At 37.2% G+C, this 21962-nt stretch overlaps 2 protein-coding genes across 3 annotated transcripts in view; both read left to right on the top strand.

Annotated features, from left to right (window-relative positions):
* Positions 1-10163, top strand: part of itcha (itchy E3 ubiquitin protein ligase a) — a 30535-nt gene extending 20372 nt beyond the window's left edge. Inside the window, exons 20-24 of the mRNA XM_007252679.4 lie at positions 1017-1137; positions 2128-2232; positions 3254-3350; positions 3912-3984; positions 4786-10163. Of these exons, the coding sequence (XP_007252741.2) occupies positions 1017-1137; positions 2128-2232; positions 3254-3350; positions 3912-3984; positions 4786-4885 (496 nt within the window). The 3' untranslated portion in view covers positions 4886-10163. The remainder of the gene's footprint in view (positions 1-1016; positions 1138-2127; positions 2233-3253; positions 3351-3911; positions 3985-4785) is intronic.
* Positions 10164-11511: 1348 nt separating this feature from the next.
* On the top strand, positions 11512-19338 carry snrpb (small nuclear ribonucleoprotein polypeptides B and B1). Of its 2 annotated transcripts, XM_007252677.3 has the most exons (7): positions 11512-11683; positions 13317-13468; positions 14340-14451; positions 14541-14693; positions 18247-18379; positions 18610-18735; positions 19150-19338. In XM_007252677.3, exons 1-7 carry the CDS (start codon positions 11681-11683, stop codon positions 19185-19187), a joined length of 717 nt encoding a protein of 238 aa, XP_007252739.1. In that variant the 5' UTR covers positions 11512-11680; the 3' UTR covers positions 19188-19338. The 2 variants fall into 2 exon arrangements, with proteins under 2 accessions (XP_007252739.1, XP_049335464.1); XM_049479507.1 differs by lacking the exon at positions 11512-11683 and having other exon boundaries at positions 13281-13468.
* Positions 19339-21962: the final 2624 nt, after the last annotated feature.

The raw sequence follows: 21962 nt of genomic DNA, 5'->3' as shown, positions 1-21962 counted from the left end.
TATGATTTTCTGACGTTATTATAGGCCATCGACACATAAACAACACTGATCAACAACTTGTTTCATACAAAGTGCACAATAAAGTACATAATACCTACTTTTTCACTACTATTTAGCGAATGCTCTCAAACATTTTTTTTATCTACTGCAGTCCACACTGTGTATGTGAAATCACAGTTATTGAAACATTGGTCATTATTGCAATACTGTTAAACAAATTAAAGAGACCACTTTAGTTTCTGAATCAGTTTTTTTTGATTTTGCTATTTATAGGTTTATGTTTAAGTAAAATTAACATTGTTGTTTTATTCTATAAACTACAGACAACATTTCTCCCAAATTCCAAATAAAAAAATTGTTATTTAAAGCGTTTATTTGCAGAAAATGTGAAATGGCTGAATTAACAAAAAAGATGCAGAGCTTTCAGACCTCAAATAATGCCATAAAAAAAAAGTTTATATTCGTTAAGTTTTAAGAGTCCAGGAATCGATAGCTGGTGGAATAACCCTGGTTTTTAATCACAGGTTTCATGCATCTTGGCATGTTCTCCTCCACCAATCTTACACACTGCTTTTGGATAACTTTATGCCTTTACTCCTGGTGCAAAAATTCAAACAGTTAGGCTTGGTTTGATGGCTTGTGATCATCCATCTTCCTCTTGATTATATTCCAGAGGTTTTCACCACTATCCCATATAATTGAGGTCATGTCCATTTATTATATAATATATCAATAATGTAATTATCATGATAGGCCTAATATGGCTGTGAAGATTAGAATTAGTACAGGACACGTGTTCAGTACTACTGTGAGAGATGATAAAAATGGTATAAAGTCAGTACAGGCTGAACAGACTTTACATCTTGCATGAGAACTCAGAACTGCTGTGAATTAATCAGTGCGAGACTAATGGTGGACTCTTGGGTGCAGATACATTAATAATTTTAAACTGAGTGTGTTCCCTTCAAATGTACCTTGACACACTGGGGGAAAAGTGTATGTCTATGTTTCCTCAGGCTGGTGGCAGAGTGGAGATTATCCAGAGGAGTTGAGGAGCAGACTCAAGCCTTCTTTGAAGGTTTTAATGAAGTCTTGCCCCAGCAGTACCTGCAGTACTTTGATGCCAAAGAGCTGGAGGTACAGACTATTACGACACTACGGCTCGTTTTTTTTTTATATTTATGAACTTCTGTGAACTCTTAGCTCTTTATAGAAAAGTTTATTTTTATTAACTGTTTAAAGTAGCAGTAAAACTGCAAATTAGGGGTGTCACAATTTCGATATTTCATCGAAATCGATCGAAATTATGTCATGTTCTTGAGCATTGAAGTCAAAAAGAGGATTGACGATCCCTTCCACAAATGGCGCAGTGCGCTACGCAAATGGCGCAGCATGCTGTAACTCAAAGAGCAGCCCTTTCTCTAGAGAATATGGACATTCTCATCTTCTTACAGACAAACTTGAAAATATAAAAATAACAGTTGTTTAGTCTAGTCTCAAATATGTTAATAGTTTTGGTACCTTAAGTAGCATCTTTCTCTCAGATAAAGTTAATAGTATATCTTTGTTAAAGAAAAAAAACTTGTCATTCTCAGGGACTGAAAAGTCTCAGTCTTATTTCTCATGTTTAACTGTTATAGTAGGATAGAGTTCAGTTTGTTAAGGCTCTATTCGTTCTATTATTTTGCACATTACTGTTCCTGTATTTTTTTATTATTTATTTTATGTTGCCCATTGCTGTTTTAATAGTGCGCACTGCTGCTACCAAAAAAAGCCACTAGATGGCATTACAAATATATTTAATTCAATTATTTAAATTTGACCGTTAGTGCCTAATGTGGTGTATTACAGATCACTTGTATCACTTTGCATCACTTATATCAAGCCCACCTTTTGAAATAAGATATTGTAAATTTGATGAATCAAACCAATGACTGACCATGGACTAATTTAAAACTGGCATAGGCCTCTCTGCTGTAAAAAAAAAAAGAAAATCGAGAATCGAATCATGACCCTAAAATTGGAAATAAAATCAAATCGAGGATTTGGAGAATCGTGATGCCCCTACTGCAAATGTAGTGTCAACCTTTTTTATGAATTTATGAAATGTGTCTGTCTGTTCTGTAGGTGATGTTGTGTGGCATGCAAGAGATAGATCTTTCAGACTGGCAGAGGAACACCATCTACAGACATTATGCTCGTAGCAGCAAGCAGATCATTTGGTTCTGGCAGGTTAGTCTGAGACTATTCACACAGCAGCTATGAGCAGGATCCCTGATCTAGCTCATCCTTCCATGCTGTGTTCTGCTCTGCGGGAGATTCTGTAGTTGTAGCCCCACCTACTGTTAACTTGCATGTATTTTTATGCTGGTGAAGTTGGGAAAAAAAAGAAATGAAAAGTACATCATTAGCAGACAGCGCTAATCTTCCTTTGCATTTACCTTTTTATTTTGACACTCAAAGTGCCGTCAACGCCAAAACTGAATCACAAAATGTCTCTTTGCTTTTGATTTTTCATTTTGTGTTTTCATTGTAATTCTGTCAGACATTCAGCCTGTTTTAAAGACAAATAGATAATGTTATCTTTGCATTTTATTTTTATTATGCAAGGATTAGCTTTGTCATTTTAGATTTGACTGTGAAATACCTGTATGGTAATGAAAATGAAATGGCAAAAATGCTTTTTCAATTTAAATTTTATTTTTGTCACATACAACCTGTGCTCAAGTGAAAATGTAATTGCAAATAAAGTGATTTAATTTAGTTTTTAATTTTTTCATAATATTTTCTCACATTTAGAAAAAGTATGTGCAAGATGGTATTTGCATTTTTGTATTTTATTGCTTTTATTTCAGTTATTATAGCTTAACTGTTAGCAACTATGTAGCAACCTCCCATAAGGGATCACCCACCCGCTCCTGGAAAGCAACCTTCTAGCGTACTTGAGCTCCGACCACTGATGTGGGTGGTGTAATCTTAATTTGACAACACGTAACCGTGTATTACAAGATATTGAATCTGCAATTTATTATTTTTTTTTTTTTAGTATCAGTAGTTTCTTCAGTTGATTATATTGTGTATAATGTTCAGGGATTTATTTATTTCATGTCATGAACCCTTGATCTGCATTTATTGCTGGAATCTGTTCTAATATTAATGCTGACTGTGCATGTTTTATTTTATGTCTGTCTGTTGTATTTTGCTATATATATTTTCACTCCTCTTGCTTTGCTCTCTCTCTCTCTTTGTATAGTTTGTGAAAGAGATGGATAATGAGAAGAGAATGCGTCTGCTGCAGTTTGTGACTGGAACCTGCAGACTTCCTGTTGGAGGGTTTGCTGATCTAATGGGTAAGTGTGCTGTTATTGGTCGCTTACTTTAACCTCACCTTATTATTATGATAAGTATAATATAAATAAAATAACCTGTTATACAGGAGTTTCAGGGAAGTTTCTCTAACACCGAGGCTGGAGCAGTATTAGCTCTTTCGCCGTTTAGAGGCGAGTATATCTAGTTTAAACAAGCTATGTGGGATGAACCACAGCTGATCGGCCCTGGCTTTCCGGAACACTGAGGGTTCCTCGGTATAGCACGGTTGGGCAGCATTTACTAGCGCTAACTGCTGCTAACTGCTGCTAACTGCGCTGTTGAAAATATTGGAAATTTAAGAAATTTAACTGGAAGCTCTTTATTTACCAAAATAAACAGTCTTCAGGGGAGAAATTTGTGTAGATTAACATCCAGCACTCGTTTGACTTTGAAAGAAAATGTTTTTTTTTAAGAATTACAGTTTTTTGTCATTTTAAGTACTATTTGGAAATTATTTATATTGCATTACTGGCCACTTGTGCCTGTTCTCTACAGAAGGTGAGAGGTGAACATTTCTTTTAATCCTTTCTTTGCGTCTATAGGGAGCAATGGACCACAGAAGTTCTGCATTGAAAAAGTGGGAAAAGAAAATTGGCTTCCCAGGAGCCACACATGGTGAGTTTAGAACAGAGCAGGGCTAAATGACCTCGGGAGGGATGCACCAAATATTTGGCAACCAAAATTATTCCATTATTCCATAGATTAAATTATGATTAACTAAAATTATAAGAAGCACTGCTATGAAGAAGGCTAAATTTCTACTTTTGTAAAAAAAAAAAAAATAAATAAATAAATAAATAAATAAAACTTAACAAAATTCTGAGCAACTTAACATTTTTGGCTGAATAAAGAAAAAGACCCAATGAATTAAACTGAACAATGATTAGTTTATTTTAAATAACATTGCATAACGTTTCCTCTAAAGTTAGGATTTTTTTATGAAGTGGTGGGTAACTTAACCCTTAAGGAACTGTTTGTTTCCTAATGGCTTTCTCTGTATATATTTTTACTAATTTTTACTCATGTGACTTGAGTAGCACCAATAAGGTAAATTTATTATTAAAATTATAGTTGTAGTTGCAAGTATAGTTATGATTAAAATAGCATTACTAAAATTTATCTATGAATAAATCTAACTAGCTGAGGTAAATGTATTGTAATTTATATTTTTTAATTGTGTTTTTTTAAAGCTACAGGAAAAAAACATTTAGGCTATTACATAAACTACATGCAATGAAACTTGTTTGGCCAATTATTATAATTTGCTGGGTTTCAAAAAAGAAAACAAATATTCCAGTACATCCCTGCACAAATGCTCAGTACTGATTTACTGAAAATAATATATCATTTAACAGTGTTTATTTTTTGTGCTTTCTTTTTTTACATTTTCCCCTTTTCCTATTTTTACCAAAACAGCTTTAACCGTTTGGATCTTCCCCCCTATAAGAGCTACGAGCAGCTCAAAGAAAAGCTGACGCTGGCCATCGAGGAGACTGAGGGTTTCGGCCAAGAGTGATTCCCTCACACAAACACATCTGCACTCGCACAGGACCTCATCAGCACCTCTCCATACCCCTGAGAAAACACTGCTGATTCTCAAGTGAAGGAAAGAAAGAAAGAAATCAAGAGGAAAATAAACTCATGGAACTATGGTTTCCATATCCCTTCGCCTAGGCTCACATTTCCCCTCTTCTTCAAGGTTTCACTTGTTCTTGCGGTAATGTTGCCTTAGTTAGTAAGTAATCTATGCACCAGAATGCCCTGGCTTGATGAACTGAATCCTGCTTTTAGACATGCACACACAGTCCAGGCTATGCACCCTACTCCCTGGTTCGCTGGATTCACTTTTAGGACTTTTTTTCCGAGACTGTTCGGTCATTTCTGATTTTAACCTTGTACATGCCTCCAGTACAGTCGGACATTTTATCGTTCTAGCAGAACTTGAAGTAGTTTCCCCTCTGTGAGATGGTGCCGTGTCTGTGTCTGATAGAGCTCTTCTGTATGCATGACATAAAAATACACCATAGTTGTACGGGCTCTTCATCAGCGAGATAGCTCCATCCACGGAGTCTTGGATAGGAGGATTGAATGTGATCAGCTTTTCAGTTGCGATCAGTATTTTCTTGCACCAATAATGCACTTTGAGAGATGAGGTCAGTGGTTGAAATGAGTGAAAACTGCCTGAATGTTTAAAGGTGGGTCATAATTGAGCCATTCCAACAAATTAAAAAAAAAAAAAAAAAAAAAAGATTTTTTTCTCCCTTTTTGTTTAACATTATATAACTATATGCTTTATTTAGACTCTTTATTTATTTATTCATTCATTAAGGAACCTTAAATAGCTTACAATAGGCAAGAAAATAACTGAGAAATGGTCAGTACATGGTTACTTGTTGAAAGGGCTCAATTATGTAAGGGATTTGAAGGTCGAGAGGGTACACTCTTAAAAGCGAAGGTGCTTCAGATGGGTTTTTTGAGTAATTCCATAGAAGAACCACTTGTGTCATTAAAAAAAGTCGCTCAAATCTTTAGGCAAGTCTGTTCTCTCGTCAGCTGTCTTTACGATGTTGTCTTTACGAGTGCAGTTATTTCCAGTCATATGAGACCAGCCTTTCATCTTTTTGAATGGGAATACTTAAAACTAAAAATGAAAATACAGTTTTAAAAATGAATTTTAAATAAGTAAACTAATTTGATAAACCCATAAACAACAAGACTTTTGTCTTGCTCTGGGTGCTGCGTTTGCGCAGATCTCCACCCTAAGTTGGGGCTTTCTCCTCTAGCACACTGAACTTCCGCTGTTGCTTTTTGTCTTTGATAAGTGAAACTTGTTCAGTGTTATGGGAACTCAGATTTATGTTTCAACCAGTGTTTGGTCTTCTCATTAATACCATGCTTTCATTGTGATCCAAGTATCGCTGGTTTAAATATTGGATCAGGGTTCTTGGCATCAGCAGCCGGAGCCCGAGAGAGAGCACAATTGGCATGCACTAGCCTTCACCCTCCTAGTGTTGGGGCATTACTAGTAATAGAGGGTTAATATGATCAGGGATTGGGTAACTGACTTTCCAAATTTGGAATCTTCCTTCCTTCCTTCCTTCTCTCTCTCCTTTCTCCCTTCTTTCCCTCCTCCCCCCCCTTTCTGTCCTGCCTTCCTTCCTTTCTTCCGTCCTCCCCCCTTCTGTCCATCCTTTCTCCCCCTTTCTTTCTTCACCCCTTCCTTTCTTCACCACTTCTTTTCCCCTTCCTTCCTTCCTTTCCCCCTTTCCCTCATTTCTTTTCAATTTGAAAGACCAATTACCCCACTGGCCCATATCACTAGTAATGCCCCCAATGCTAGGAACTGGACCAGTTTGAGCCCCCTCAAACTTCTATTTAACAAACACTGATCTTTATGGAACCAGTAGTATGGCATTACTTTGAAAAACGCTTTGAAGCACTGTCATTTTTAAGAGTGTAAGTGCAGCTTAGTCTAGGCTTGTTTAGACCATATTAAAAGGACTAGAATCAGCCAGTCAGCATGTTCTTCTAATAAACCAAACACACCAAAGATGTGAGGGGAGTTGGTGTGAACTGACGCGAGCCTGGCTTTCATTATATCAGAAGTGCTGTGCGTGTCCCATGGATCTGCTTTTTTTAGAATTTCCCTAAAAAGCAGAAACATCAAGAAGGCAGTAAAAAGATGAGCTAATAAGTTCTGATGCGGTAAAGATACTAATCTTGTTGGTGCACCTTAAATGCATTTAGAAAGAGTACCTTCCTGCAACAACCTGGGTTTTTTCACCCGGTTCTTCTGCTGATGAAATGTTCTAAAGTGAGCCAATCTTCATTTGATCTGCGTCTTGAGTGTGCACTTGTCACTTTCCAGTTAAGTCTGGTCATCGTCTCTTCTTCTCTGAGCAGTTTCACAAAACTTAAACTGTGATTTAAAAAAAGAAAGAAAAACCTTTCCCTTTAAAGCTCTAATCTAATCTAAGCTTTAATTAATTTAAACAACAACATTTTAAAAAATAAAATAAAAAAGAACACCAGTAATGACGCAGGGGGATTAATATGTTTTTAATGAATGGGTCAGCTATTGTGATAAGTCCACTCCTGCTGAAAGGTGCTTTATTTTCTTTTCTATTTAATTTAAATGTTTATTTTCTGAAGGAGTATGATGAAGTGGTGTTATAAGGCACTTCATTAACATAGACTGACTTTCTCTGATGCTTAATTAGCTTTGTTCTGGGAAACGCCATGTATGTTGTGTGTGTGTGTGTGTGTGTGTGTGTGTGTGTGTGTGTGTGTGTGTGTGTGTGTGTGTAAACTATTATGTTAATATAGAATCAAAGAAATTGCTAGAAAGTGACAAATTCTAGCTGCATAGTTTTCAAAGACTGTAGATAATAATGTCTTCAGTGATGTCTGTCATTGGAGGGGGGTCTGTACATGTCTGTTAAAAGTCTGTCAGTAAAGCTAGTGTAGCACTGGCTGTAGAGCCTAATACAGAAATAAGATGATTGAAAGCATTTCAGCTCAATCTCTCTGAAATCTGTGTGATTGTCCTGTGAATTATAATACCATGATACTGTTATTTTTTCTCTTTTTTTTAAGTTAGCACTCCAAAAATGTCTTTTTTTTTTGTTACATTGGACATCTACCAGAATGAGAGAATTTCTCAAAATGCATTTGAATCAGATGTTTCCACATTACAAACTGGTTTACAATTTTAAATGTACCTGCCTAAACCATTATCACTTGATAATTTGATATTTGTTGATGTAAACTGTAGTCATGCAAACAATTAGGACATCACTAAAGGGGCTAGGGCTGCACTGATGCAGAAATTCTGGGCCAATAGCGATATCCAATATTACAAATGTACTTATCTGCCAATGTTGACACCCCGGTATAACTTTATGAAGAAGAAAAATGAATTAAAATAAGCTTAAATTAATGATTTTTAAACTAGCACGGCCAGTGTTTGCTAATTTAAATAGTGTGGCCAGTATGGCTTGGTCCTTTTCTAGCATACAATAAATACATCAGCAATATTAGCCATATCTATAATTCTGACATCATTATGTATCCCTAAAGAAAACCTTTGACTTTTTAATGTATTTAAACATTTGGGCAGTTAAGCATTTTGGACCATATTGAGAGATAGTGGTGATATAACAAAATGCACACACCTGAAAATGTGTCTTTTTATTAAGTATTTAGTATTTTTATTTTAGTTAATAAAAGTGCCAGAAAGATAAAACTGTAAATAAAAAACAAATCAGGGAACGAATTAAGATTAATCTGTACAAAGCATATTAATATTGTTTATTATTAATATTATTTGGAGATCTCTTTACACATTGTCTGGTCATGTTGGCAGTTGTTATAAAGGTTTTCTTCTTGTGAATTATTTTCCAGACAGTGGAACAGCTCTTTTCTAATTAGAGAGATCATTTTTTTCTAATTTGAGATCATTTTAAACCCCTTCCCTACTTTTTGGCCCTACATTACATTTTTATTAAATACTTTTTAAATAGAACTTTAAAATTACATTTCTTCAGTTTTACGTGTTTATTTATATTTCATCCATCTCTCAATATTGTTCAAATGAGGATCAAATGTCCAAATGTTAAATTATGCATAAAAAGACAAAAAGTTCTCACGCCTTGTCCTACATTTTTTACATGACCACACGTCCCTTTCAGGTCAAAAAGCAATAGTAATATATTTCCATCTGTATTTCTGATAGACGAGTGTTGAAAGTCACTGTTTTAACACTTGTCTTTTTTTAATGAAGGAGTAAAACTGGAAAAACCTGAGCCGTATAATTCATGAAGGTTCTCAGAGTGGCAAAGCTGATTTTATTTAGATTTTTCCTTCTATTTCATACCTTTATCTCCCCCATTACTGCACAGACTCATTAGGACTTCTTTGATTTAGCACATGCCTCCTACGATACATGTGATTCCAGACCCGCCTCTTTTCGAACAGCATCACAGCAAGCTCGGAGAAAAGTGCCGGCTCCCCAGCTCTGATACATTAGCTAACAGAAGCCTGTGCTGACCGACATCACACTAGAAGTCAGGAGGGGCGAGGGCATCTATCTATCCACCCAGTGAGAGCTGGGCAGTTAGTTGTTCTCTCTCTCGTACTCTGGCTGCTGATGGCTACGGATCATAGTGGCAGCCCCTATTGTCTGCTGGACCATTGAACACCCAACAGAGATGATTTAGCACTGATCTCAAATACTGGATCACTCATTTTTACAACATATCAGTAGTGTTGGACATGCTGTTGATTGATAATGTTGTTCTAAGTGTACTTTATCCTGTGCTCTCCCCCATGCTTGTAGCCTTTCCAACCACAGCATGCTTAACCTCTAAGCACTTTTATCAGCTAATTACCAGATGTAATAATTCTGAATGGACAGCTTTATAATACTTTACCAGGCAGCTGTAATAAATAAAAAAAATATATACATTGTTCTTAAAGGCCTGCCTGGTTAAAATAAGACTGACCCCCCCCCCCCCCCCCCCCCCCAACCATTCAAAGTCACTGCATTGCAACCATGTCTTAAACCCGTCTGTAGAGATGAACATGTAAGCAGAGATGAGCTTTTCACCTCTTTATTTTCTTATCTTAACAAAAGGCATTGTAAATCATGTAACACCTGGTTCTATCTTTTAATAAGTGAGGTTTAATGTTTTGGATGAATTTTATTTTTATGTGAATGTGTACAGTTAGAGGATTCTTGATGAGAGAGAGCAGTTTATTCTGAATTGAAGAAATAAATCTATACTGCGCCATTTCTCCTGTGCTGCACGTGTGATCTGTTTCTTTTCTGATGGCTTTTCTCATGCTGAACATATATGCTGAACACACCAGTAAAAATTTTGGACACATCTAATCATTCAGTGTTTTTCTTTATTTCTATATTTAGTGTGTTTTTACATTGTAGATGTGGAATATTTAAATACATGAAAACCATTAGGGGCATATATGGAATTACGTATTAAACAGTAAAAAGGTGTTTTTCCTCCCTGTGACCCAATCCCCTGATCTAAACCTGATTAACTGAGATGGTGATTTGGGGTGCTTTGGGATAAGCCGGAGCTTCACAGTGTGAAGGAAAAGCAGTAACTATTGTTCAGCACCTCCAGGAACTCCTTCCTTCAAGACGCTGAGAAAACTATTCCAGGTGACTTCCCCTCATGAAGACACTGAGATTTAAATACCAAGAGTGTGCAGATATTTACCTAGAAGAATCTTAAGTATATAACATTCTGGTTTGTTTAACACTTTTTTACTGCTTTTACATGTGTTCCTGTATAACTTTAATATGTTCGATATTGAATTTACAATATAAAAATATCATAAAAAGTAAGAAAACACATTGAATATGTTTCTGTAAAGCTGCTTCGCTACATCAGTTGTAAAAAGGGCTCTATAAATTAATTTGATTTAATTAATACTATTACTACTACAAAGGACCACCAGATCAGGACAGTGTGATGGCCAGCCCTGAACCCCAATGAAAACCTATGGAATGCAATCATTGCAATCAGGAAGATGGATGATCACAAGCCATCAAACAAAGCTGAACTGCTTAAATATTTGTGCCAGGAGTGGCATAAGGTCACCCAAAAGCAGTGTGAAAGACTGGTGGAGAGTAAGCCAAGACACATGAAAGCTGTGATTAAAAATCTGGGTTATTCTACCGATTATTGATTCTGAACTTTTCCTTAGATAAAACTTTAATATTGTTGTTGTTTCTAAATTAATATGAAAATGAAATGTTTTCTTTGTATTATTTGAGGTTTGAAAGCTCTTCATCTTTTTGGTTAATTCGACCATTTCTTATTATCTGCAAATAAATGCTTAAAATTACAATATTTTTATTTGGAATTTGGGAGAAATGTTGTCAAGTGTTTAAAGAATGAAACAATGTTTATTTTTCTTAAACATAAACCTATAAATATTTAAATCAGAGAAACTGATGATTTTGAAGTGGTCTTCTAATTATTTTTATATATTTTTTTACATAATAATAATAATAATAATAATAATAATAATAATAATAATAATAATAATAATAATAATAATAATAATCAGTAAAGTAAATAATATTTTATTATGGAAAATATTTTGAAGGAGGTTCCGGTGGGTCGGCGTTTCCGGGGGACTTCTGTGCGGCGCAGCTTCTTTTCCGGTGAGCGGTAATAAAGCAGCAGGCCGGGCGGAGCAGTGTGGAGGCTTCGCGGGGCAATTTTTTTTAAAAGTTGTTTGGCGGAATCCGGTGTTAATCGGAGCCATCTCAACAGCAACCATGGTGAGATCTGCGTGCTTTAGTTCTTTAATGTGTCTGTGTGTGTATTAGCTCGGTATTATCTGTGATTACGAGGAAATAAGTATTAAATAATTGGTGTTTGTTAGTTCGCTGCTGTAGCGTTAGGTAACGCTGGCTACGTTGCAGTTGCGTTCAGTGCTGGAGTCCAGTATGGCTGGTTTCATTACTAGTTAGTTAACTCGTTTAACTGCTTAATTACACTGAATTTAAAGCAGTTTATGGCTTTATCTGATTCTTTGTTAGTATTTCTTGGATCCTTATACACAGTTGGCTTTGGGTCGCGCCAAATGCAGCCGCTCTGCTTGTTTAGTTCCTTGTAGACAATGAATGGGAAGCTGAAGAAGCTAATGTTGCTAAGCTATCTTAGCTAGTGCTAATTCTCTTTAAGCAAACAGTAAAGTTCCTAAACTATATTAACGTTTATTAAAGCCTTTATTTACTCGTCCTAGAATCTCCTACAGAACCAGTTTCTTTCCTATTAAACCACTGTTAAAATACTTATGAATTAATCCGTTAGCTAGTAGGCTAGCTTAGCTAAATGCATATAGTTTAACGTGCTGTTTACACAACGATATATAGTTTTGTAGTTCACTGTTAACTACAGCTTTAGCTAGCTACTAATTGTGTGTACCACAAACAGTCGTGCTTTATTACATGATTAGCTATGTGTGTTCATTTAATATAAGTACGTATGAGCGTAACTTAGGTGAGGAGTGACCTTGTATTGCTAAGCTGCATACTAGTAAAATCCTTGTAGTGCTGTTATTGTGCTATGTAGTTTCAAGGTAGGAAAAATATTTATATAACTTGTAGACTTGAGCTGTAGGTATCCAAGTTAGTGTAACATTCCTATTTAACGCTAGTTAATTAGTCTAGGATTGCACACAGGGCTGGACTATATGGCAATAATCTAAGTATCAGTATTAAAGCCACCATCCTTGCTGTATTAAACCATGCACCCTGAGAGAGAGCTCGGAGTGATATGGTAAAAAAAAAAAATATTGTATATCAATGTTCACAGTACGCAATATTTAACATTTCAGGCATGCAGGCAGAATGCATCAGCAGATTCTGATATCAAAACCTTTTCATGCAGTACAGTTCAGTACAGTGTTTTTATTTCGTTTTGCTGTGCATCAAGTTAAACATGTTTTTTTCCACTCTATGTAATGAAATGTATAGTTGGGTTGGTGTTCATTAACTCCTTAAAGCATTTCATAGGCCAAATGATAAGTTCTTCACTGTCATAATTGTGGTTCTCCCATAATTATAGTCAGAAATCCGTTTTATAGGCTCTAATTTATTAACAAATCTTAAATATAATCAGAAATTGTAATGATCTGAGAAAATATCAATTTATTGTCCAGCTTTAGTTTCACTTAAATTTATTTACCAAACAAAGGACAAGGTTCTCCTCTTTTCATCCTGGGAACTTTTGAGGCTTTATTATTAGCTGGTTATTTGAGACAAGCTCTTTATTGGCTTTATGTGAATATTAAGGTTCTACGGTTGTAATAAGTTGTCTGGAGTAATTTGGTGTTATCGGGTCAGAAAAATCAGATTTTTCGGATCTGTATGATCGTTACATTAACCCATGCTTGTTTCTGTTTTGCAGACGGTCGGGAAGAGCAGTAAGATGCTTCAGCACATCGACTTTCGGATGCGCTGTATATTGCAAGATGGGCGGATATTTATCGGGACGTTTAAGGCGTTCGACAAGCACATGAACCTCATCTTATGTGACTGTGACGAGTTCAGAAAGATCAAGTAAGGAATCAGTGAAGTAGAACTCTAATCTCAAACCCTGCTCTGTTGTGCATATTTCAGTTTCTCTGCTTCCAGCACACTTAAGCCAACTAATTATTAATTCCTATTTACATCTTACTATGTTAAGTGGGTTTGTTTGCACTTTTTAGTGTAGTTAAACTAAACTTTGGTTCATTCAGACAACCAGGCTTAATTTTACCCATGGCACTATTGGTTTGGGCAAGTACACTAAACTGTGCATAGATGTGGATCAGAACAACTGTACTGATTTCCTTGAAAGGAAGCAGTCCCAAACAGACCTCCAGTTCTTTGAGGGTTTAAACTAAACATGTGCCATTTTTGCTGCTGCTCAGTGTTAAATAATACCTGTATTTAGAATACTTGGACCCAGATTATTGATCAGATGTGTTTGGGGCAGAACCAGCCATTTTTTCACTAACCATTTTTTCATATAGTTTATGATGGATTTTGGTGCCTTTGTGGCTGTCCTTGTTTAAAAAAGGAGAGAATGCTCTAAGACTGCTAATTAATTTACTGATTCAGACCTGAGCTAACAAACTCTAGGGGTGAAAACACCCTTGGAGCAGATAAGTTATGTGCATGACTAGGATTGAAAACTTTGTTAAAATTGTGTTTTTTTTTTTTTTTTTTTTTTTAAGGATATGTTTGCTATGGCTCTTTCTAAATTGAGGCATTTAAGGCATGTTCTAATTACTCTTATGGTAAAGGTTGACTAACTTTTTAAAATCTTGCAAGGTGATGGTGCAAGCCAGGATAATCTATTTGTACCTGAACTCATCCTACAAGAAACTGCCACAGTTTACATGAATGGTCTGGGCTAATTTTAAATCTGATTATCTTGTGTTCATAGGCCTAAGAATTCCAAGCAGCCAGAGAGAGAAGAGAAGCGAGTTTTAGGTCTGGTATTACTCAGAGGAGAGAACCTGGTCTCTATGACTGTGGAGGGCCCACCTCCCAAAGATGTAAGTCAGGATACATATACATCAGTGTTTTGGTTTTCCTGTATGTTTTTAGATTGCGATCTTCATGTCTTTATATTTTACTGTTACAGACTGGTATTGCCCGTGTGCCCTTGGCTGGGGTTGCTGGAGGCCCAGGTGTGGGTAGAGCAGCAGGCAGAGGTGTACCTGCTGGAGCTCCAATGGCCCAGGCCCCTGCTGGTCTTGCTGGACCAGTGAGAGGAGTTGGAGGTCCATCACAACAGGTGAGAACTCTGCACTTTGGTAGTCTAGATGGTCAGGACTAGTGCTGGGTTGTATACAGGTTCATACAGACTTTATAGCGGAGGGGAATTTAGAACCGGTATGACTTAACATAATGCTATACTTCTAGAGGCGCAGCCGATCTTTGTGTAGAAGCACACTGTGTAGAACAGCGCCACCAAAAAAGCAGAGCTCACTAGATAACACAAGCCAGTTAGCATAACAGACTAACACAGCTTGGCGGAGCCTCACGAGAACAGAACTCCTGGAGCTTCTGCGGCTGCTTAAAATGAGTAACTATAGCCTTTTTCAATATATTACCGTATTTTTCGGGCTATAAGGCGCACTTAAAATACTTATTTTTTCCCAAAAATCGTCATTGCGCCTTATAATGCAGTGCGCCTTGTGTATGGATTTTGCTTGTGTTTACTGACCTCGATTTTTATGTGGTACACGGCGCTCTGTTGTGCAGAATTCCTCACCCACGCCAGAAAAAGATCCCCCTCTTGGGCTAGCGCGCGGTTACCTTTGACTGCCGTACTGCCTCTCGGCTGTGGTTCAGGGTAGCTAGTTTCCACTGTAGCTCCGTGGCCAGAACAAGGTGCCGGTAAACTTTCCTTTCCACCCGTTCTGGGGTAATAGCACAAACTGTTTCTTTTTAGCGCCCACTTCTAAGTAAAGTTAACCTCTTAACACGCGCTGGCCCACCGGCGGGCCAGAAATATTTAATATTTCATAACTGGCTGTGTTTCTGAATAGTTATGAACAGTTACAGGTTCAATATAGACATCCAATATACCATTTTAAAGCTTAGAATCTCTGCTTTTGAGCTATTTAGCCTATTTAGCGGAATATCCTTTCAGAAAATAAACATTTAGGGCGAAATATGCCTTGGTTATGATTTTAATAATTCATAAGTCTCATATTTGCGTTTATCGTTCGTCCATATTTCATCGAATGCGGTCATGTCATACACCATTCGAACCGTCTGGCTCTCCGGATTCCAGAACTGTGCTTTTACTGTAGGATGTATGTTTCATGAATTAGAGCTGCGTCAGAGCGCATGTTTCCAGTAATAAAAGGCTCTCCTTTTGTCCTGGGGTAACCTCCGGTCACTGCCGCCACCCCCCGAACACACACCCGCGCTCAGCCACAGGTCCTACCTTCAAAACGCGTCCAGACTAAAGAGAATCCATCAATCCAGTCTCCTGTAATCCACAGTTATATCCAAACAGCGCTGGAAATCACTTCATCCAGAAATGAAACTTATCCAATCTTTATCTCTGTTTTAAAACCGTTTTATTCACCGAATTCGGCACAACACGCTATTATAGTCAGAAGCCTCGCGGAGTAATGCGGTACTTGCTGTGCTTCAACATAATATTATGGTCTGTCGGAGCGTTGCGGCTACCGTTGTCAGGAGCCTCGCGGAGTAATACGTACTTGCTGTGCTTCAACATAATATTATGGTCTGTCGGAGCGTTGCGGCTACCGTTGTCAGGAGCGTCGCGGAGTAATACCTACTTGCTGTGCTTCAACATAATATTATGGTCTGTCGGAGCGTTGCGGCTACCGTTGTCAGGAGCGTCGCGGAGTAATACGTACTTGCTGTGCTTGTTGATTTATTGCTCAGAGATGTTGTTATTTTTCACAGATATTGTGAAGGATTTATTGCTCAGAGTTATTGTTACTGATATAAATAAAGTTTCATTTAGTGCGCCTTATAATCCAGTGCGCCTTGTGTATGGACTAACACTAAAAATAGACCGTTCACTCATCGTGCGCCTTATAATACGGTGCGCCTTATAGTCCGAAAAATACGGTAATAATGTAAGTTGAAGGGTTTAATGCACATTGAACTACCGTATTTTTCGGACTATAAGGCGCACTTAAAAACTTTTAATTTTCACAAAAATTGACAGTGCGTCTTATAATACGGTGCGCCTTTTGTATGGATTTTACTCGTCAGGTTGTAAGGAGCAGTAAACACACACTCCGTGCAGCGTTATAGAGAGTTTCAGTGCTATACAGAGTCCAGAGCCGTGCAGCTCCGAGGCTGAGCAGCAATAGCATTAGCTAGATGCTAACCGCTAAGCTAGCTAGCTTATTCACTGAGATCAGTATTATCTAAATTTTACTCGTCAGGTTGTAAGGAGCAGTAAACACACACTCCTTGCAGCGTTATACAGAGTTTCAGTGCTATACAGAGTCCAGAGCCGTGCAGCTCCGAGGCTGGAGCAGCAAATAGCATTAGCTAGCTTATTCACTGTTCAGAGATCAGTATTATCTAAATTTTACCCGTCAGGTGTAAGGAGCAGTAAACACACACTCCGGTGCAGAGCAATAAATAGCATTAGCTAGATGCTAACCGCTTAGCTAGCTAGCTTTTTCACTGTTCAGAGATCAGTATTTTCTAAATTTAGCACTTTTAATACTGCTGGAGCAGTATTATTAGAGTTAGATGCTAATCGCTAAGCGTTCACCGTTCAGAGGTGAGTTATCGGCCTGTAAGTCTGTGCTGCTTTGCCTGGCTAGCATTAGCTAGATGCTAAGCGCTAACTCTCTCAGAGGTGAGTTTTATCAGCCTGTAATCTGCTTGTTTACCGTGTTAAAACAAGCTACGGGGGACGAATCGCTAGCTAATATCTCACTGTCTTACCAGAACACGCAGGATTACTCAGTGTAACGCTGTCGTTTAAGTTTGGGTTAACTTTACTAGTTTAGGTGACTAGCTAGCGTGCTAGCGGATAGCTATGCTAACGCTGGTGCAGCAAGCCTTAGTGGACATCTGGAAATCTAAGCTTACTGTAAATAAACTGAAGCACGTTACTCACCCAAATAAACAGTTTTCAGGAGAGGAATCTGTGTAGATTAATATCCAGCACTCGTTTGACTTTGAAAGAGCTATATTTTGTATACTGAGACGCTCCACCGGCAAGAGACCACCCCCAGTGGGGGAAGGGAAACATGGCGCCACCCCTGTTCACTTTGATATAGGCACCCTTTCTAGTGTCACTTAACGCGCCTTATAATGCGATGCGCCCTATGTATGGAAAAATAGCAGAAAATAGGCGTTCTTTGATAGTGCGTCTTATAATACGGTGCGCCTTATAGTCCGAAAAATACGGTAAATGTATTCAAGTGGAGAACCAAGGGAATAGACTAAAATAGCTGCTTAAATACTTTGGTTTACTTTGATGCCTCTAATGGCTTTAATAATAATATCCTGTGAATTGATGGGTTTTGTCAGTGTAATTTTGTTGGGCAAAGTAAACCCAATAGAAATCAAAGCCTTCATTTAAAGCCTTAGTTTTATAGTATATGTACTCCCTAACAGTAGAGTAAGTCAAAAACCTATATTTAAGCCCAGTTGTTCAGAAGAATATAATTTAATAATAAAAAAAAAGTGATGTGAAACCTTCAGAATCTTAAATACAGTTATAAACATTTTTGGTCGTACCGCCCAGCACTAGTCAGGACTGATACATAATTATCAATTATCCAGACTCAACTTTTGTGTGTAATATTAATGCATTTGTTTGCCCCCTCTTCTAGGTAATGACTCCTCAGGGTAGAGGCACAGTGGCTGCGGCAGCAGCTGGAGCAAGCATCGCCGGTGCCCCCACACAGTATCCTCCAGGCAGGGCTGGACCTCCCCCACCCATGGGCAGAGGAGCACCACCTCCAGGTAATCCTCCCCCAGCTAGTTGTGCGCAGATCAGATTGCTGAGCAGAGTGGCTGTGCAGATTCTGTAGCCATGATGAAGATATGATGCAAACTGAGTCTGATGATGAGGTGCAGGATTACGCTGAGCTCAGAATCACATGCCCACGCAGACTGCTGCCATGGGTTTGAGCTCAGTTTGGCTTATAACTAAATGTTTAACTGATGCCTGTCCCATTCTGTTTTCTTATCAGGTATGATGGGCCCTCCCCCTGGCATGCGGCCACCCATGGGACCTCCCATGGGCATGCCCCCAGGTCGTGGAGCACCTATGGGCATGCCACCTCCAGGCATGAGGCCTCCTCCACCAGGAATGAGGGGTAAGACCAGTTTACAGGGTTTGTGCGGTCATTAAAAAAATGGAAAAGTCTGAAGAAATTTTAAAATGGCTATTTCCAGGCTTGGATAGTTCCAGAGTTTTGGAAAAATCATGGAAATTTGTAATTAAGCCCTACACAATGGAGTTAAGATCTGATACACATTTTATAAAAAAATTGTCTTCATTTTAGGCGTACTTTAATCAATTTCGATTGTAGTTTTAGTTGAATTTTTAAAAATTGTATGGTCATGAAAATTTGCCTTGAAGGCATGGAAAAGTCATGAAAAAATCATTATTGGTTAAAAAGTGTATGAACCATAAGTTTAAGTGTTTCTGAGGAAGACTATCTTATTCAATTACCTGTAAGTGTTAACTGTTTTAACTAACTTTTTTTTTTTCTTTTTGTCTTCATCAGGACCACCTCCTCCCGGCATGCGTCCCCCCAGACCTTGATTTGCCACACTGGACTCAAAATTGATTTGTGAGGCTTTTGCTTCCTCCTGCAGGAAACATTGACTGTGGGCTCTTGTATAGTTTCAGTTGATTGTTCTTTTTGTATTTTTTTGTTTTTTAATAAATTGTCTATTTGACTATCGTTTTAAAATGGCTGTTGGTGTTGTGCATGTTCTACTTTCTTTTATGTGACTTGGTACAAGATTGCATAAATAACTGGGCTATAAATTATTACTTAAGATGTGTTCATATAAGTGTGTTCCAAATTCACAAGTGCCTCCAAATACCTCAAGGTTTCAAAGGCAGAATTTGAAGACCAATTATGGAGCTGCAGTGTACATGTATGCTACAAACATTTCAATGTTAATTTATTATAATTAAAAATGGGTACATAGCCTGTATTTAACAAATATAGTTCGTGATGTTTAATGCCAATTAAGATGTTCCAAAATGAAGCAAACCCTAAATATTGGTAAGTTGTTTTAAAGATGGGAATTAACTGAACAAAAGTGTCAGATTTTCTGTTAAGAGGTAAACCCTCAGCTATACCTGGTCTAACCTGTTGCAGGCTTATGAAAGGCTCTGCAGTTAAATATGTAAAACTTGAAGCTTACAAACACACAGCATCTGGACAAGGAGTTTAAACATGATGTGTATGAAGTGTTTGCTGTATTCACTTATACTTTTTCATGTGGTTTTTAACTGGCTTCACACAATCATGGCAAACACTTACTAAACCCAACATTTTAATATAAGCATGTGGACTTTCACAAAATGATTAGGCCTGGTGTACAACTATTTCAATCAAGATCTTCCTTGAGTGGGAGCAGTCAAATTCTGAGTTTGAACTAAATCAGTGCAAGAGCAGTTAAACCTTTTTAAACGTTGACTCTTTAGCTATTGAGATGCCATCTCTGCTGCTGCTCCATGTTATATTCCTGTGTTTGGGTTACATTAATGTTTTTAACCACAGCTGGGACAATGTACTTGTCTGAAAACAAACCAAAAGGGGAAATGCTCCAAAGTTTTAAACTCATTTTCTGTTTCAAATCAGAGCTATTAAACAAGGATTAATAACTCCTTAAAGCAGGCAACTTGTAGATTCATGCTGTCCCAGGGTTGGAAACTGTGTCATGGTTTCTTCTAAATGAGAGTTTTTGGGTATAATCCCTGTCCACGAAACCAAGCAAAGACCTTATTCTTCAAAAATCCCAACTTTTCTTTTTATTTTTCTCATTGAATGGCTAGTATTAAGGTACATATTTTCACATAATTAAGGCAAGACTCTATACTTACTAGTTAAATTACTATAAATAACATGTGCATATAGAGGGTATGTAAGATTTCAGTTTAGTTTCCTGACTGAGGCTGAATTTGAAAAATAAGAAGGTGAAAGCTTTCGATTTTTGTGTCTCTCTGGTTGTTAAGGTCTGGAAAACCAGACCAGTAACATTTAGCTAAAAAGACGCCAACTCATCGTTCACACCCAGACAAAAACAGTACTGTCCACAGAAACGCAGGCCAAAGTGATTTATTTTAAATTCCAAGGTAAACATCAGGGATAAGAATGCCTAAAATAAGTAACCCAAACTAACCTTTAGAAACAATCATTTACATGCATACATATTTGTAAAAGCTTTTAAGCTCCGTTTACAAGACTTTACTAGACATTTGCCTAAAACTCGTTCACTGAAGACAAACTGAAACCTATAGTAAAATGCAACATTCTACTTAAACAATTCAAAGAGTATCCTGCCCTCCCACACTAGCTAAAGTATGTTTTCTTCAGTTTTGGTTTTCTTGCATTTAATACAGATGTTTGTTGTCCAACAGAATTGACATTTATCAATCAAAAACAGCACCTTGTTCTTGCCTTCTGCATTGGACAAAATAATAAAAAAAAAAATATTATTTTGACTGCTTAAGGATGATTTTATGAGTTATATGAAAGAAAAATAAAATAAAAATAATAATGTTTAATAAAAGATTAAACTGTAATTATATAAACTATGGACATTTCTCCCAAATACCAAATAAAAATGGTCATTTAGAGCATTTATTTGCAGAAAATGAGAAATGGCTAAAAAAAAAATAAGATGCAGATCTTTCAGATCTCAAATAATGCAAAGAAAACAAGTTCATATTCTTAACGCAGGGGTGTCCAAACTTTTTTTGTTCGGGACCAGAAGGAGAAATATATTTGAAGTCACGGGCCAACGACTACACACCATTTTACTTGACTCACTATCTTTATCTTTGACAGTGTTGTGTAAACTAAGATTTTTCAAATTGATGTTTCATTTCATGCTGTCTCTTAACATTAAACTCCTTAATTACGGCAACTTTTAGACTCATTTGCCCTTTTTCTGCGCTGCAGCTGAGCACTCTCTCCGCTTTTAGACTCTTTGGCCCGTTTTGTTTTTGCGCTAGAACGGTGCAATCTCTCCGCTTTTAGACTCTTTGGCCCGTTTTTCTGCGCTAGAATTGCGCACCCTCTCTGCTTTTAGACTCTTTGGCCCGTTTCTTATGGAGTGAATTTTGTGCCAAAAGTTTTACGTAAAAAAATAAAATCCACAATCAAAATTTTAAGGATCAAAAGTAAAACATGTATGTTGCAAATTCAAAAGAGAAAAAATATATATCAAATATATATATTTAAATATACTTGGTTATTTTATTATTCTTTGCACTTATTTGAAAATTATTTTAGTTTGGATTTTGCCAGTCTTTGCTTTCATTTTTGGATTTTTTTGGATTTTCTGTGGATTTTGCTGC

This window comes from Astyanax mexicanus, chromosome 5, assembly GCF_023375975.1.
Source record: "Astyanax mexicanus isolate ESR-SI-001 chromosome 5, AstMex3_surface, whole genome shotgun sequence".
NCBI lineage: Eukaryota > Metazoa > Chordata > Actinopteri > Characiformes > Acestrorhamphidae > Astyanax > Astyanax mexicanus.
Note: the sequence above shows the minus strand (reverse complement) of the source record. Positions and strands in the feature narration are given on the sequence as shown.

Bases quoted from the DNA above. Each gene is read 5' to 3' on its own strand.
- snrpb (XM_049479507.1), top strand. From the start codon at position 13,296: ATGCTTGTTTCTGTTTTGCAGACGGTCGGGAAGAGCAGTAAGATGCTT. The intron at 14,452-14,540 runs GTAAGTCAGGAT...TTACTGTTACAG, and splicing joins AGGGCCCACCTCCCAAAGAT to ACTGGTATTGCCCGTGTGCC. The intron at 18,380-18,609 runs GTAATCCTCCCC...TTTTCTTATCAG, and splicing joins CAGAGGAGCACCACCTCCAG to GTATGATGGGCCCTCCCCCT.